The following is a 15,940-nucleotide window of genomic DNA, read 5'->3' as shown; positions in this document are numbered from 1 at the left end:
AGAATAATCTTCCTCTGAAGCCGCTGGTCTCACAGTGAGAGACCACAGCATTCAGCTTAACTGGACTTTCACTACATAAATGTTAGTTTTAGAAGCAAAGTATTGTTGTTGTGTGTCATTAATAAATGCCTCACATATTAATAATGTGTGGAAAAACAGAAATAATGTCATATTGTTAAAAATCTAGAGAGAAGAATAATGAAGTTCTTGAAATGATTTTACATTCACAAACATTTTTAATTTTTTTTTACCCTGTCATTATGGGATAATGTGATTATAATTTTGAGGTAAAAATGAATGTAATGCATTTTTGAGTAAAGCTGTAACATGACAAAACGTGGAACAAGTGAAGCGCTGTGAATACTTTGTGGATATACTGTAGCTGCCTCTTCCTGACATGTCTTCCTGTTAAAAGGGAGTTCTTCTTTCCCACCATCACCAAGTGCTCACAGAGGACTGTGAGCTCATTGGAGTTCTCCTAATTTAATAATGTTGGGTCTTTACTATATGAAGACCCTTGAGAGGATTGTTGTTGTGAACAGGCATTTCATACAGTAAATAAACTTGCATTGGACTGAATTTGGCCAATTGAATTACTATGTTACAACAATGAAATGTACTACCTCATAATGCCTCTTCCTGTCTTCTTGATTTTTTGCATATTGTTTGCAAAAACATTTTTAGTATTTGATAAAAATAACTTGAGTAAATACAAAAATGCAGTTCTTAAGTGATAATTTAATTTATGAAAGGATAAAACCCTACCTGGCCTTACTGTATGTGAAAAAAATGTAATTGCCCCCTAAACGTAATAACTGCTTGTAACACCCTTGGCGGCAAAAACTGCAATCAAGTGCTTGCGATAACTGGCAAGGAGTCACATCTCTGTGGAGGAATTTTGGTCCTCTCTTTTTTAATTCAATCACACTGTTCATCACAAACAGCCAGTTTAAGGTTATAACATCAAAGCATCTGAATCTAATTTAAGTCCTGACTTTGACTAGGCAACCAATCAGAGTTGGACTTACTGGTGTGTTTCAGATCAACATCCTGCTGCATAACCTGCGTGCACTTGAGTTTCAGGGCACAAAATGATGGTCGGACATTTTTCTTCAGGGTTTTCTGCTACAGAGCAGAATTCATAGTTCCATTAGTTACGGAAAGTCATCCAGGCACTAAAGCAGTGAAGCAGCCTCAAAGTCTTGGGAATCATCAAGACTTTGGCCAGCAGTGTTTTTTCCTTGGATCTTTCCCATGGCTGCCATTTTTGCCCAGTCTCCTTATTGCAGAGTCATGAAAACAGATCTTAACTGGGACAAGTGAGACCTGCAGTTCTTTAGATGTTGTTCTGGGTCCTTTTGTGACCTCCTGGATGAATCACCAATGCGCTCTTGGGACTATTTTGGTCGGCCGGCCACTACTGCGAAGGTTCAGCACTGTTGCAAGTTTTGTCCATAGTCCATAATGACCATAGTTTACTGGAGTCCAAAGCCTTAGAAATAGCTTTCCAGCTGCTTCCAGAATGATAGATGACTGGTAGACGTTGTTTCTCAGTTGTTCTTAGGTTTTGTCTTCTAGATCGTGGAATGATGAGTTGCTTTATGAAATTGTTTAGCTTTTGTCAGACAGGTTTTATTTAAGAGATTTCTTCATTCAGCATATCTGGCAGTAAATAGTGAGGCTAGTGAAATTAAATTCAGCATTCCAAAAAAATGTTATTTATCTCAGTTAATTAATAATTCAACAGAGAGGGTAGTTAGTTTTTCCACACAGGGCCAGATAAGTTTGTAGTTTATTTCTCGTTATAAATGAAACTTCTACAGTATTTCTTCATCTTACTTCGTCTAATATTAAAATGTATTTGATGATCTGAAACGTGTGAGAAATATGCAAACAAACTAAGAACTTAGGAAGTTTATGACGGTACTGTAGCGAATTGCTTTTTCTGGTCCGAAGAAAACATGAAACTAATGTTTTCATGCAAATCTTCAAAAAACATTCAGCTAATCAATTTGATGTGAAAGGATTAGGCATCAGTAATCCAGTTTGATGCAGTCCACTACTTCCTAGACTTCTCCCTCAAGGGCTGGAGGCAGAAGGATATTCCCTTGACTGACAATTACAGATAATTACAGCGTCAGAGTGAAAGCTTTATTTAACAAGCTGTGTTCTAAATTACCTATAATTGACGTGGTCATTTTATAAAATCATTGACAATGTTTGACGACTCTTTTTGCATTTCCAGATGTTTGCAGGGGTGAAAGACGTGACTTGCTTCTTCTGATTTACGACTTTAAAGAAAATGGCTTTGGGCCACAGGGACGCACAAAGAACTTAAACTGAGGAGGGGATGTGTTATTTTAGCAACAAGTTACTGTCGCCAGAATTCGATATTCTATTAAAGGTGCAAAGACAAATTACGTCCACCTTTGAATTTAAGTTAAATAAACAAAATCAGCGATCACTAGGTTTGATTTATTTCAGATAACAAAGGCTGACCTAAATCTTCTATTGGCAAAATGTTAATTTGGGATTTTAAGAGGTCGTTGAGTTGAAAAAAAAAAGTTTGGAATTTAAAGTTGAAACTTATGGAGACGGTCTTTGTAATTCATTGCAGAAATAAAATGAAAAGTTCATAAAAATGTAAATCAGCCTGTTATTTTCCACCAAACACCCCAATCCCACTAAAGCTTTCTGAGGAAAGAAGTGAACAATGAGTTGAATGGAGAGGAGCATGAAGCCCAATTATTTTAATTTAGTCAATTTTTTACTTATGTGGATTATAAAAATGAAAAAACAGTGAGCCAAAAAAAAAAAGAAAAGAAATGAAAGGGTTTGAGAAACACAGTAAAATGACTGTTTATACTGACACTATATACTATATAAGTGCTATTAGTACTTTTTTTTATATTTGCCTTTTGCACTGGATCCTACACAGAACACAAACACACAAATGTCAGCATCACAAGAACGTTTGTTTTCATCTGCATTTTAATTTGATCTGTCTTTAACATTAAAAAACCAAAGTGTTCATTAAAAAACATTTACGAGGACGCCCTCTTTTTACACATGTACCTGCCCAAGTGTAAACGCAAATAAAAGGCAAAGAGAAAGAGAAGCCTCCTGAAATGTCCAGAAGCAGTGTTGGCATTAGCTTTGAGTTATAGCGTTAACTTGTAGCTTTATCAAAATGTTTTAGCAGGCAGAGCTGCTCTGGAGGCAGAACTAGGCTTTTTTTTTTAACTTAGGTAAGGTTATTTTTAAAAAAATATATTTAAAGCTAAATTCCTCCTCGTACAAATGAAAAGCTGAGTTCTACTGCTACTGTAAAGCTACATTTGACATTTACCATATTTATACTGTAACTGAGACTTCCTGGACCTGTGGTCACCAGTACAAATGCAGTCTCGCTTTGAATCGGAGTCGGACATGCGGAGTTTGATATTAGGCAACTGGCAAAGTAAACACCAAAAACATGACAGTGAAACACTTCAAACAGGTATACACAGTGCTATGGCTTTGTGTAAGTACCGAACACTTACTGCTCAGCCTGGTAGATCTGATGATTCACTCCTCATAGCTGAGTCTCGGAGAAGTTTATCAATATTCATATCTTGCTAGTTATATTTTACAAATGAGACCTGAGCCACTTTGTCGATCCCTTATTCCAAGGTTTATCAGACATCATCAACACACCGCTAACAGCTAATAATAAATTCAACTCGTCTGAAAATTGTTCTGATTGTAGTATTTCTTTCTGTTATAATATTGTGTATTTTACAGCTATTTTAGCAGTTTCCCCTGTATCTGTCCACTTTAGTTTTATTGCAGAGCTGCTGCTTATATTTTTGCCTCCAGAGTGGCTCAGACTTTAAACAATGTCCTTGTCTCATATAGCTTCAGTCAGCCTGCCGGAATAATTCCGCAATTTGTCCCGGAAGCGTCACATCTCCCCGTCTGTCACATCATCTGAGTTCTTGGCATGGGTTCCTGCTGGTGTCCGGGATACCAGTGTCCAAAATTGTTCACATATCCTCCTGAGTGCACCGGCGCACCTTTGGCAGCCATGCTGATATCCCACAAAGAACACGGAGAGGAGGAGGCTGGTGGTGGAGGGGCAAGGTGTTCTCCCTCTGGTCCACAGGGCCCGTTCTTCATGATCTTCTTGTATTTAGATCGTTTATTTTGGAACCATATTTTCACCTAGAAAAAGAAAAAGTACAAGAGTTAAGAGTCATACAGGAAACACTGTGATTGGTTTCAGTGATTTATTATAGGATAAAGACCAAAACTATCATGAAGTGACTGTTTTATTTTAAGGTCGTGGGCTCAGTAAATAGTTTTATTTAAAAGAATTATGAAGCACCGTGTTCTTATTTTGTCCTCTTTTTTTTCCTTCCTTGAGCTTTTTAAAAAAATGAGTAACCAACACAACAGTGGGTGAGTCTTTAACCAAAAATATAAATCTAAAAACATTTTGTTCACAACTAAAATCAAATCAGGTTAAACTCTCATTGCACCCTTGTGATTGTATACTACTCCCAACAAGTCAAGTTGGAGTTTACAACTGTGTTTATCAAGGCACATATGATATGTGCTTTATTAGCATCGTCAACCCAGCAGCCCAAAGGAACTGTACAATCACCTAAAACTCAAGGTGAGTGTGGTTACAATCTCTCCTATAATTTTGTCATTAACCACAAAACTCTAATCAGTTTTTCCTTGAGCTCAAATTAAGTTTTTTTGCCAAGTTTGAAGGAATTCCCTCAATGTGTTGCTAACAGTGGATCACAGCAGCCACAAAAATCTAATCAGATCATCCTTAAGCCTGAGTGAACCCTCCTTCACCACAGATACTGACAAGAAGAAAAGATTTCGATATAGATGACCTGATAACTGAATCATTATAAAGTCATTGCTATCTAGCACTAACAGCTGTGATGACCAAAGGTAAGTGATGTGCATGAGTAGATTAGCATTAGCTTTGGGCTCCTTAAATCTACGTGCTAGCTAAGGCTTAGGTGCGTCCTTTAAGTTGAACTCAGCAAGGAAGCAGTTTTTTTCTGCACAACTGTTTCTGTTTTTAGTTTTTGGAAACATTAAAAGGTTTAGCACATGTTAGCAATGATACCTAATGAAGTGTTAGCAGTGATAACGTGATACCTGCGGCAGGCAAAAACAAAGCAAAACAATACGGCAGTGTAAGATTACATAAAACCAGGCAACAATAGGCAACACACGTAAGATGTGCCTATACTTCAATGCGGTACTAACAGATAGTAAGCTTGGAGTAATATTACAGGGAAACTATAGTTAGCTCCTATAGCTAAAAACATCAACACACGATAAGGTACTTGAATCACACTGTCACACCCACAATACTCTGCATACAGCTCCTTTAGGGTTATAAAAACTATCTTGGTGTGACACATAAAGGTGAGTTTATTGGAATGCCTGCATCTTATAGAACGACGGGTTCAATGGAAACTGATGGTCAGCATATTACCCAATCCTGTGAGTATATTAGCCAGCAGGTTCATACAAAAATATTAATATGTGACTACAGACATGATATCATTAAAATATCTCAAAGTATTTAGATGAATATCACTTCAATCATTTATCTGTGGTTACAGATGATTTAGTTACGTCTTCAATATAATTGGCATTTCTTTGTTTCCAGCATACTTGCAAATTGAGCATCAAATTACGCAAATGTGCCTGTCGGGCAACCTGTCAGCTTAGCGGGAACGAGTGAATCATGATTAATTGTACAGAGCCAGTGAAGGCTACTTTTGACTGAAATGGGTTTTAACTGTGCTGTAAAGGGAAAAAAAACCTGCGCCCATAGCACAATTCTGGCTAGCAACAAAGGAGAAGAAATATAAAAGAGTGAGCAAAAGAAAAGAAAAAACTTTTGGCCCTGAAAGTGTTTTCTTCTCCAGTCCTAGGAATTATTACCCGGGGAGTTTATGGGTATTTATGAAGACTGTTGTGAAGTGGTTTTATGGAAGATATTTTAATCTATAAAAGTTCTAATTTCAGAGTGCTGTAATTGACTCGGAATATGTGGAAAAAATTATCCCTTTCCCAATAATCCCAAAAGGTCCAGCTTTCACACCCAGCTTTTGAACTGAAACAGCCAGAAATCATGCAGAGTGAAATTTGACATTTAATTTAAACTCTATTGTTCCAATATACCCACTGACGTCAGTCACCAGCTGTGAAAAGCATAGAGACTCCATAAATATACGATATAATTTATGAAAATTAAAGGCGATAAATGCTGATAATGCTGCTTTTCAGAAATTAAAACTAATTAAATTGTAAATTATCCACTTTGAATTCTTCAATCTGCAACATTAAGGAAGGTTTTAAATCATATTAAAGTTGAATTATTAAATTAACATAATATTAATCTTAATATAAAAAGCGATAATCACACACTGCATTGAATACTATATAATAATCCCCTGCAGTATTACACTCTGTGGATTAAAACCTGAAGGATTGGAGCTTAAGAGGCCAGGAGTCAATCAACAGCATCCTCAGAGAGAGCATTTCATCTGTAATTATTGGTTTCATATTCCAGCAGCAACACGGAGCTGACAGTTTTCTGAGTGTGTGGCTAATGACTCTGACTTTAAGGGAAGACGGTACCTGAAAGGCAGGCAAAAGACCACTGAGGGACACAGTGTGTGTGTGTGTGTGTGTGAAAATTAACAAACTTAAATCTCTGCATATACTAAAGTCCTTGTCAAAAAAGTTATTTTTTCCAGATGTCTTCCATTTGGAAGTTGTATAGATGGCGTGAATGTGTGTGTGAGAGAGATGGACAGAGATAGAGAACGTTTCGAAGAAAAACATTAGAACAGTGCTACGTGCCATTTCTCAGCTGCGTTGGGAACATTATTTTTCGATGGAGTGGTCAGTCGCTGGCTGGCAGCCTAATGGCATGATCGCTATCTTCAAGTGTGTATGAGTGTGTGTGTGCATGTGTGTGTGCGCGTGCATGTATGCATGCACATAAGCTACATATGTTTTCCATGAGTGTGCCCGTGATCAGAAAAGCGCACCCGTGTACGTGAGGAATGCACAGCAGATGCAGCGGGCCAATACATATAAGCACACAGGCTAGTTACAGCTGACTGTGGGTTTTAGTAGGACTTGTTCTGTGTCTTCTATTAATTATATCATACCAGATGAGAGAAAACAAGCCTAAAAATATAAAAAGTTGCTTTATGTATAAAATTACTGCACATATTTTACCTGCAATTCTCTATATTTACAGCAATACTGGTTAGCCTAGCCTAAAACATCAGAGGTTTTTATGTTTAAAAATCATTTGACCAAGAAAAAGGAGTAGTAAGTAAACAAAATTAAAAGTATTTATTAGAGAAAATGAAGGAAAATAATGAAGTTACAAGGAGCGCAGGGTTTTAGTTCTACATGACCTTGTACATTAATAATATACATTATTAATATAAGAAAATATTCATCCTCAGTTCTTGATTCAGGTAATTTTTCAGTATATCATAGTTTGTGCATGACATGATCTGACATATAAGTACAAGTACAAGGGGAAACAAAGACAATTATTCTGACACACAGCAAAAGCTCTTCACTCTTTTCCAGAAAAGTCAATTTTTCCTCCCTAAAAATACAGAGTTAGGGTTAACACTGTAGATGACTTTGACCTCAGAGTGTTAAAACGTTGTACCTAATCTAGTTAATCTCTTGGTTTGTTTAATATATTTGTTCCCATCTGTCTATTTACTGGCTAGTTGGACCCGTTTCCATTACTGTTGCCACATTCCAAAAAATTAAAGTTAAATTTGCTAATAGAACCAAGAATTGGATGAAAAATAAAAATCAAGGTTGAAACGTACAAGCAGGGCAACTCTTGATTAAAGAAGCGGAAGACTGTGTCAAAGCTGAAGGCAGTAAACCTTTTTATTTATGAGTGTCTTTCCCAAATACTTTTGATCCTCTGAAAATAGTGGGCTCTGTATACAAGATGCTGAAATTCAACAACGCTTAGTGCAACATTTTTCCCCAACCACATCACCACATCAACTGTACCGTGTACACCAACTGTACTATCAACTGTAAGCTGGATATGAACATTTCAGAAAAGGCATCATCATCTTTAACATGTGGCGTTTTGCATAGGGTGTACTTAACGAATGCTGCTTTTTTTGTTCTATTGTGGAATTTCTGAGTGTGTTATAATGGAAACATTTACACATCAGGAACTTGACATTTAAAAAAACAGATAAAAGTGCAAAAAGTGGTGACTTATTTTGTACACAGCCCCATGAAATAGCCTACAGAAATGCAAAAAATGTAACAAATGGTATGTGATACTAATAAAAGTAACTTCAGTAACTTTGTGCTGTGTTTCCGAAGTGGGAACTCACAGAAAGAAGACTCCCACACGCTAAACATCACAATCCCACATACAAATGTGCTGCCATTCCTCAAACTACCATCACATATGCTCTCATTGTTGAATCATACTGTGATGATCCGTACAAACCGACTGCCTTTGATTCAAAACACCTCCAAGAACATGGAGCGAGTTAAAAAATGGTGTGCTTCTCAATGAGCATACATGTGAGTATGACTTGTAGCAGACCACAGTAAAAAAGAAAACCACTATACCACTACAAAAGATGAAGACAAATGAATGGATCATCTCTTACTTCTAGTGTAAACATAGCTGCTGCAGTTAATTCATATGGGATTAGGACAATTCAGCTGATGACATCAAATGCTGATGGGTGCTGAGTGTGCACACACATGCAGGCGAGCATGGATCATATTTCAAATATTCCAAAACGGTGTCATCTAATGTTTCCCCAGTCGGACACCTGCTGTCTATTCAAACCTTTATTCTTCACCTTTTGGACAGGTGCAATGTATCTGTGATTATTCTACACAGAGCATTATAAGCCTGCAAGTGTCATAAGCCCCTGAAAGTAAGGCACTGCTATAATTTGTTGTTATAGATTCCTGTTATCCATAAATAACAGCGACTCTGCTGTCTGACAGAGTAAGCCAATTTGTCTACAGTCTACATGTACCAGGGAAAATACTTCCTGTTTTCCAGCTCTGCACTGGTTCTCCCAAGAGAAACAAAATGTTTAATAATGTCACTGTCAGACTCGGTTGTTGTTGGCTGTGCTTATGTGAAACTTCCGCTTTTTCAGTTTTCATTAACTAGAAAACAGCTAAAAAATAAACCAAAGAAACAAAGAAAGGGGGCTACTGAGCAAGGCTAGGCTAGCTAACCACAGCTAAAAAACCAGAAAGAAACCAAACAAACTTATATCTCATATTTAAGAAACTACAGACAATGACTGACTCTACTCTTGGTAAGTCAGTTTGCTTAATGTAGATGAATGTGGTAGTAAATACATCCTACCATGATGGCAAAAACACTAGCTCAACTCAAACAATACATCAGCTGGTTCAACCAGTTTAACAAGCTTTTGGACGCCACAGTGTTAAACTAAGTTTTAATTGTTTCAATTATATCCAATTATATGCAGTTATATGCAATTATAAACAAAGTTATCATTACTTTATTTCAAGTTGATAAATGAATTACATTAAGTTGACAATATAGGTGCAACAAAACAGACGACACAGCCTCTTATAGCCTTCTCTTGCATTCAGTCAGTATTACACTAGCTCACAGCAGCGTATCGCTGGAGCTAAATATCAACATAAAATTTTTCAGTAATCTGGATTTTTCTACCAATCTGACTTTCCAGTGTCACTACCTCGTGACTCCTTAGCACCTCTGAAATTAAGTTTTGTGTTGAACAATATCAGGAAAACTGCCCGACAAAGCAAGTCAGAGAGCTTAAATAAGCACATTGCTAATTTAAGCAGGCCCAGAAGTAAACACAGACACTGACGAAATAAAGTAGTTCGTAAAACATGTTCCACTGTTTTTCTTTGTCAGTTACACAGATATAGTGATTTATCACTGATGACCATGACCCCCAATGAAAAACACAACAGTTTTTCAGTATCATTAAAAATGATTTATTCAGAGAAAACATGTTGGAATGAAAAGCATCTCTCTGGTGTATGAGTGTGTTTTCTTCATTTGTTCTGTTACGATTATGTCATTTGCATTGTTAACTTATTTGTACTTTTAAAAATGTTGATTACGTCTCATAACTAGACCAACCAGGTGTCACACTTTGTTTAGTATCACTTGTCCCATAAAGTTGAGTCTCACAAAAAACATGTGCCTTATAAAGAAATGTGAAACTATGCCCCCCCAAAAGTAAATAAATAAAATAAATATAAGGTATATTTGATCTTAAAATGGTCAGTGCCAAATGTGTAGTGCTACATTTTTTGTATTTGTTAAATAAATACTTCAAAATCTACCTTTAATCATTAGTAATGTGTTCCACATTGTACTACACAAGCATGCTCCATTCCCCACAATTAGTTTCATGGAGTCTAGTCATAATACTCAAAGCACTGCATGATGTTAGGTGAAATAATCAGCCTAAGGAGGTATACACGAATCATTACAACCAACTACACGTTTCTTTGTAGATTCCAACTGTACATAAAATATTTTTGTATTAAATATATAATTAGGGATCCTATTTCTAAAGCAGTCCATGCATTTTGCAAAATGTGCAAGTTACTACATTTTGTATTTTGAAGAAAATGCACCTTCATTCACACATTTATCAGTTTTTCTAATGCTATGATGAAACGGAGGATCGGGGGATTTGATCTGTAACGTAAAGATTCAGAACAGCAAATATGTTGTTGACTGGATAAAAGCTGGATTGCTGCTGGCTAACGTGGTTCAACCTTTATAGACATTTATGAATGATGTGGATTATAAATAAATGTTAAAATATACAATTAAATCATTTTTACCTAGAGGCCACAACAAAACGATGCAGCTTCACAGACAAAACAGCGGCTGTTGGGATTCGTTTGCTGGTGTCTCCACATGTGTATGCGTGTGTGCACACATTTCAAAGAGATGCAAAACAGGCAGAAAGTCTTGGTGAAACAATTTTTAACCTGTTCTGATGACACGTGGAGACAAATGCGCAGAAACGGTTTCCAGCATACTGCTCTCCATTTCAAATGTTTTCTTTTCATTGATCTCCCGTCTCATGTATTTGAAGATTTCATGACAGAGTTTATGGCTAAACGTTATATTGCACTTATGTTTGGCTATATCAATGTCTAATTTACAGATGAAGGAATGTTGGCATCAGTCGGCATGAATGTACCAGCGCTCGTCTTGTTTGGGCTTAGCAGAGAACAAAGAAAACAACCAAAGGTGTGATTGAGCTCGCTTAAGAAGTAGCTCTAATTTTGTGTCATGCATACTTTGGAAAACAGGGTGAGGTTGGCAACTCACACCCTCTATTAGAGACACTTCATATTGGAAATGTTTTCAAATCTTGTCATCGTAGACAATAATGTTTTTACGTTAGACAGGTTAATTATATTTCTAAAACACTTTACACATATTCTTAAAGTGTCATTCCATCCTGCTCACATTTTAATGCCTAACATGTTACGAATGTTCAAATTTAGGGATAGCCTACACTGCTTTATTGTGCATGCTTTGTCCATGTATGTAGAGCTCATCCCGCACGTTACCTGTGTCTGCGTGAGGCCCAGTTTGGCGGCCAGGTCGGCCCTCTCGGGCAGGGCGAGGTACTGGGTTTGCTGGAAGCGCTGGTTGAGTGCCTGTAGCTGCAGGCTGGAGTAGATGGTCCGAGGCTTCCTGATCTTTTTCCCTTTTCCATTGAGCCTCACTTCTCCATTTTCTATCACCGCTGTGGGCTTCTCATGCTCTGCGTTAGAAGAGAGGACAGAAGGACGGTGCTCAGAAAAATGTTAACAGTGGGATTTCAAGCGGGTCCTATGTCACAAAAACACTGTAGAAAATCATTTTAATATTTAAATGATTACTAGATATAAAATATTCATGTGTGAACACTGAAAATTGATGTTGGACAAAAGTGATTTATACTATAATGTTTATTTACATAAAAATTTTTAACCACTTTTTATATCAGAAATGGCACAAGTATAAATAACATTGAAAATGCTGTCCCAACATCTACAATTCTACTTTTCAAAAATGTATTCAAAGTCATTTTAACCATCAAGATAAAAAAAGAAATATACATGTTGATTAAAAAAGTTGCCATCTAAGGATTTTCGATTCAAAATACTAACAACAATTAATAATAAGCTCCCCTCTAAAATTGGATGGTCCTGTTAAAAATGGATATAGCGCAGAGGCAGTAATTGACTTCACCCAGTACTCATGGCTAGAAAAATCCAGTAACCTGAAGTAACACTGGAGGAAAATAACCCACTGATACTGGCTAAAACTACTACAGCTACATTAAATTAACCCACACCAGCTCATTTTTGCCCAGTGATATCCTGTAATGATTAAAGATCGCGTTGCATCACAACTATGACATGTGCTAAATACTGTAAGGTAATGATAGTGAGTGGTGGTCCTTTTCAAACCATGTTGGCTTACAGTTATCCAGACATAAAAGCAGCTCAGCTTAGATGGCTTTTCTTTGTGTTTTTTGTATTTGTGTATTTTTTTTCAGGAAAGCTATATTGTGCGTACGTTCACCTCCTCTGATCTTTGTTATGACATGAGCTCACAGCTTGCAGTGGCAGGAAAGAACAGTTGTAGAAAAGCCAAGGCCCCACAAGATGCTTGGATTCTGTGTCTGAGCTATGCTCTGAGCTGACGAGCACCAACACCGGGGGGACAGAAACACAGTGGGTGCTTAGAAACAACCTGACAGGGGAAGGTTTCCTTTAGAAAGAAAACATGCTAGTGTGTAAAACACTTATTAGCTCAATCTGGCTCACATATCCATATATAATAAAAAGTATATGTATGTTTTTAAGCTGTGAATATTGTTCCAAGAAACTGGACAAGGTGACAAAACACAGAAATACTAATAAAGTGTCCAAAAAGAACTCCATGTCAACAAACACTCCTGCTCCAGTGTCCCTCACAGACCATGATTTGTACAACATATTTAACGTGTAAAGTGATGTTTAACTTGTATGTATTGGGTGAGTTAGGGCGTGTTGTAAAACTCCAAACAGGAAAAGTCCAAGGAGACTGATTCTGGGTGAGCACCAATGAAAATCTGTTGTTGTTTTTGTAACTGACCATTTTCCCTGCCACTGATTCCAAATCTGCTTTAAAAATGTATAAACTGCAGTTGCCGTAAAGCATTGTGAAATGGGCTTTGAGCGGATCCATCTGTTCCTCTGTCGATATGCATTTACAGAAGCAGAATTTATTTATAAAACCAGTCGAGTAAACCTGATGAAAGTACTGCGTCATGTTCACCTGCGTCATGTTTATGGAGAACCTTTTTTTCTTTTTATGAAAACATACATTCAGGTGCAAAAACATTATGGGATAAAACTGCTTTGTGGGCCCTTTTTCAGAATTTTATTTTCATTTTTAAGCTTTTCTGCTGTATTTTTATGTGTATCTAATACAAGACGGCTGTTTACTGTCTCTCTGAGAGTCTCTGTCAGCGTTCCTGTCATCTCAATATTTTGTAAACTGGTCAAATAAGCGACCAGATGTTAAGCTGAAAATATGCTGAAATAACCGTAAATACTGCATGTGAGGCAAGGACATTTTCAGTAGAGAAAAAAGATCCTATGTACAGATTTAGTTTAAAATGAACGAAATTTTTTTATGTAGTAATAAATACTTTAAATAATAAAATTAAGAGCAAAATTAAAAAAAAGTGAAAATGTGAAAGAAAAGTGATCTGCACTGGGCTATTATTTAAAACAAAAGAAACAGTCGTAATCATCCCTGTATCTGTTAACTGCTCCTGCTGCTGCCAAATTCTGACGAGACGTTTTCATCATACTTGGAATTTTATTTTTATTGGCATCGGTTCCCTCGTAGCTTTACGATATGTAATCTGTTATATTACACAAAATAACTGCACGTCCCTGTCAATGCAGCAAAGACATAAATAAGAATATGAGGTAAATGTATCAGTCTTTTTTCCCTTTGGGTTGGATTTTAGTTTTGTTACACTTTGAACCCCCCCTCAAATCTATAACAGACCTTTCTTCGTTTAAAATGACATTTTCGTTTAAACCCTTTCGTATTTAGTTAATCCTGTTTATTGTGGTAGTGTGATAAGTCAGATCACAGGCTTTGGTGTCTGCTCAGAGGGAAACGTGATGGCTAATATTTGGAGGAGCATGAGGATGAGGAGGAGGATGAGGCTTTGGGTTTTCGTGGGGAGCGCGGGACACCACAGGGCCTGTGCCGGAGAGTCACACAGTCTGCGCAGGCCTTAAACACATCTCCCGGCCAACCCCAAAATACGCTAAACACAGCGCTGTGGCCGACCTGTGTGTGGATCCAATTATTGCGGCTTATTTTCATGTTTCTGTAGACCCACTTCAAGAATTTTAATGGTCCGAGTTCATCCGCTGTGATTATCCTTATTAGTTTTGCGTGTTTTATTCTTTTAATGTCCTCTGTGATAAATTTCAGACTGTATCACTATTAAAAATGACACATCGAACTATTAATGATGTATTTCTAGCTTGTTTTTGCATTTATTATTTATTTTTGGCATTATTCAGCACCTTTAAACTGAAGAATAAATTAAACTAAAATCCCACGAACATAGTTAAATTAAAGACCAAACTGTAGAGATAAGGAAATGAGCAAATATTTATTCATTTCTGTGCGTAAACCTACCCGCATCCTCTAGTCTGGTGTGACCGAGCGCGCCGCTGTGACCCCCGTGCTGATAAGGCAGGTAGGCACCGGGGTGATGCGCGCTCACTGGACTGTGGTAGGGTGGGTATCCCAGCGGGCGACCGTAAGAGGAAGCACCGGAGGAGAAAGGCCCATCGTGCTGCGAGGGCCCGACAGCGTGCAGTCCGTGGACCGGATAATGGTTGTGGGATAAGCCTGGCGAAGGTTGTTGATGTCCAGGGTGTCCAGGGTAGCTGTGTCCACCGAACTCCAAAAACGCAGATTTGGACGGATCGGACGTTACTAAAGTGTCTGATATGGAGCTCATAGTCATCATTGGGGAGAGGGGCAGTGATGTGCAGGGGAGAGAGGACGACGGGTCGGCTATGACCTCCAGATGAGGGTCATGATAAGGCAACTGGTTTAACAAGAAAAGAAAAGAAAAACACCCCACAAGAAAACAGAAGACTTTAAAAAGCAGCTCTTTAAAAACAAAGCGTCTCTGTATTCCTGTGGAGTGACTTTAGGTGGGTCTGCCCTCCGCTACATCCCAGCTGAAAGCTCCACAAACGTGACGCTCAGTGTTTAAAAGCATTAAGTCCAACAGAGGAAGACGGGACGCATGGCAGGGAAACAGGCAGACCAACAGGGGCAGTCAGCGAAAAGAGAAAACAAAACAGGAACTCTTAACCAAGCAGCAGATTTAATTACGAATATCCTTCGACGCGCTCAGGTTTTCCTCCTACTCTCGGGCCAAAATAACCAGGTTCCCGCTCGCTTCCCCGCTTGTTGTGAAGAGACTCCTGGCAGCGGAGAGGACTGGAGAGTGTTCCAAACCTGAGAGCGCACTGCGCGTCTGCTCTGACCCCCTCTCTGCCTCCATTTGGCAGAAGCAGCGCGCTCATTGGCTACGGGGCTTCGCCGTGTCACACAAATCAAAACCGGCAGCGGCGGGGCAGCCGGCTCTTCCCGGAGCTTGTGGCGGAGAGAGGGCCTTAATAATGCCGAAAGAAGCCTTCAAGTGAAGAGCAATTTCAGCCATTAAAACATTTCTCCGCAAGTGTGACAACATGTACAAAAATAAATAAATAAATAAAAATCTGCAGACATATTTTCCTTTCATGAAGTCAACAACTGCCTGAATCA

General features: G+C 38.0%; 1 protein-coding gene across 1 annotated transcript; it reads right to left on the bottom strand.

The window, feature by feature from the left end:
* Nucleotides 1-374: 374 nt before the first annotated feature.
* On the bottom strand, nucleotides 375-15,664 carry LOC100703437 (homeobox protein Dlx4a). Its single transcript, XM_003446401.5, has 3 exons — nucleotides 14,795-15,664; nucleotides 11,662-11,858; nucleotides 375-4,203 (listed from the first exon to the last, which is right to left on the bottom strand). The coding sequence occupies exons 1-3, from the start codon at nucleotides 15,129-15,131 to the stop codon at nucleotides 3,961-3,963; spliced, it is 777 nt and encodes a 258-aa protein (XP_003446449.1). The 5' UTR covers nucleotides 15,132-15,664; the 3' UTR covers nucleotides 375-3,960.
* Nucleotides 15,665-15,940: the final 276 nt, after the last annotated feature.

Source organism: Oreochromis niloticus, linkage group LG4 (genome assembly GCF_001858045.2).
Source record: "Oreochromis niloticus isolate F11D_XX linkage group LG4, O_niloticus_UMD_NMBU, whole genome shotgun sequence".
Taxonomy (NCBI): Eukaryota; Metazoa; Chordata; class Actinopteri; order Cichliformes; family Cichlidae; genus Oreochromis; species Oreochromis niloticus.
This window is presented reverse-complemented; position numbering and strand designations above follow the sequence as displayed.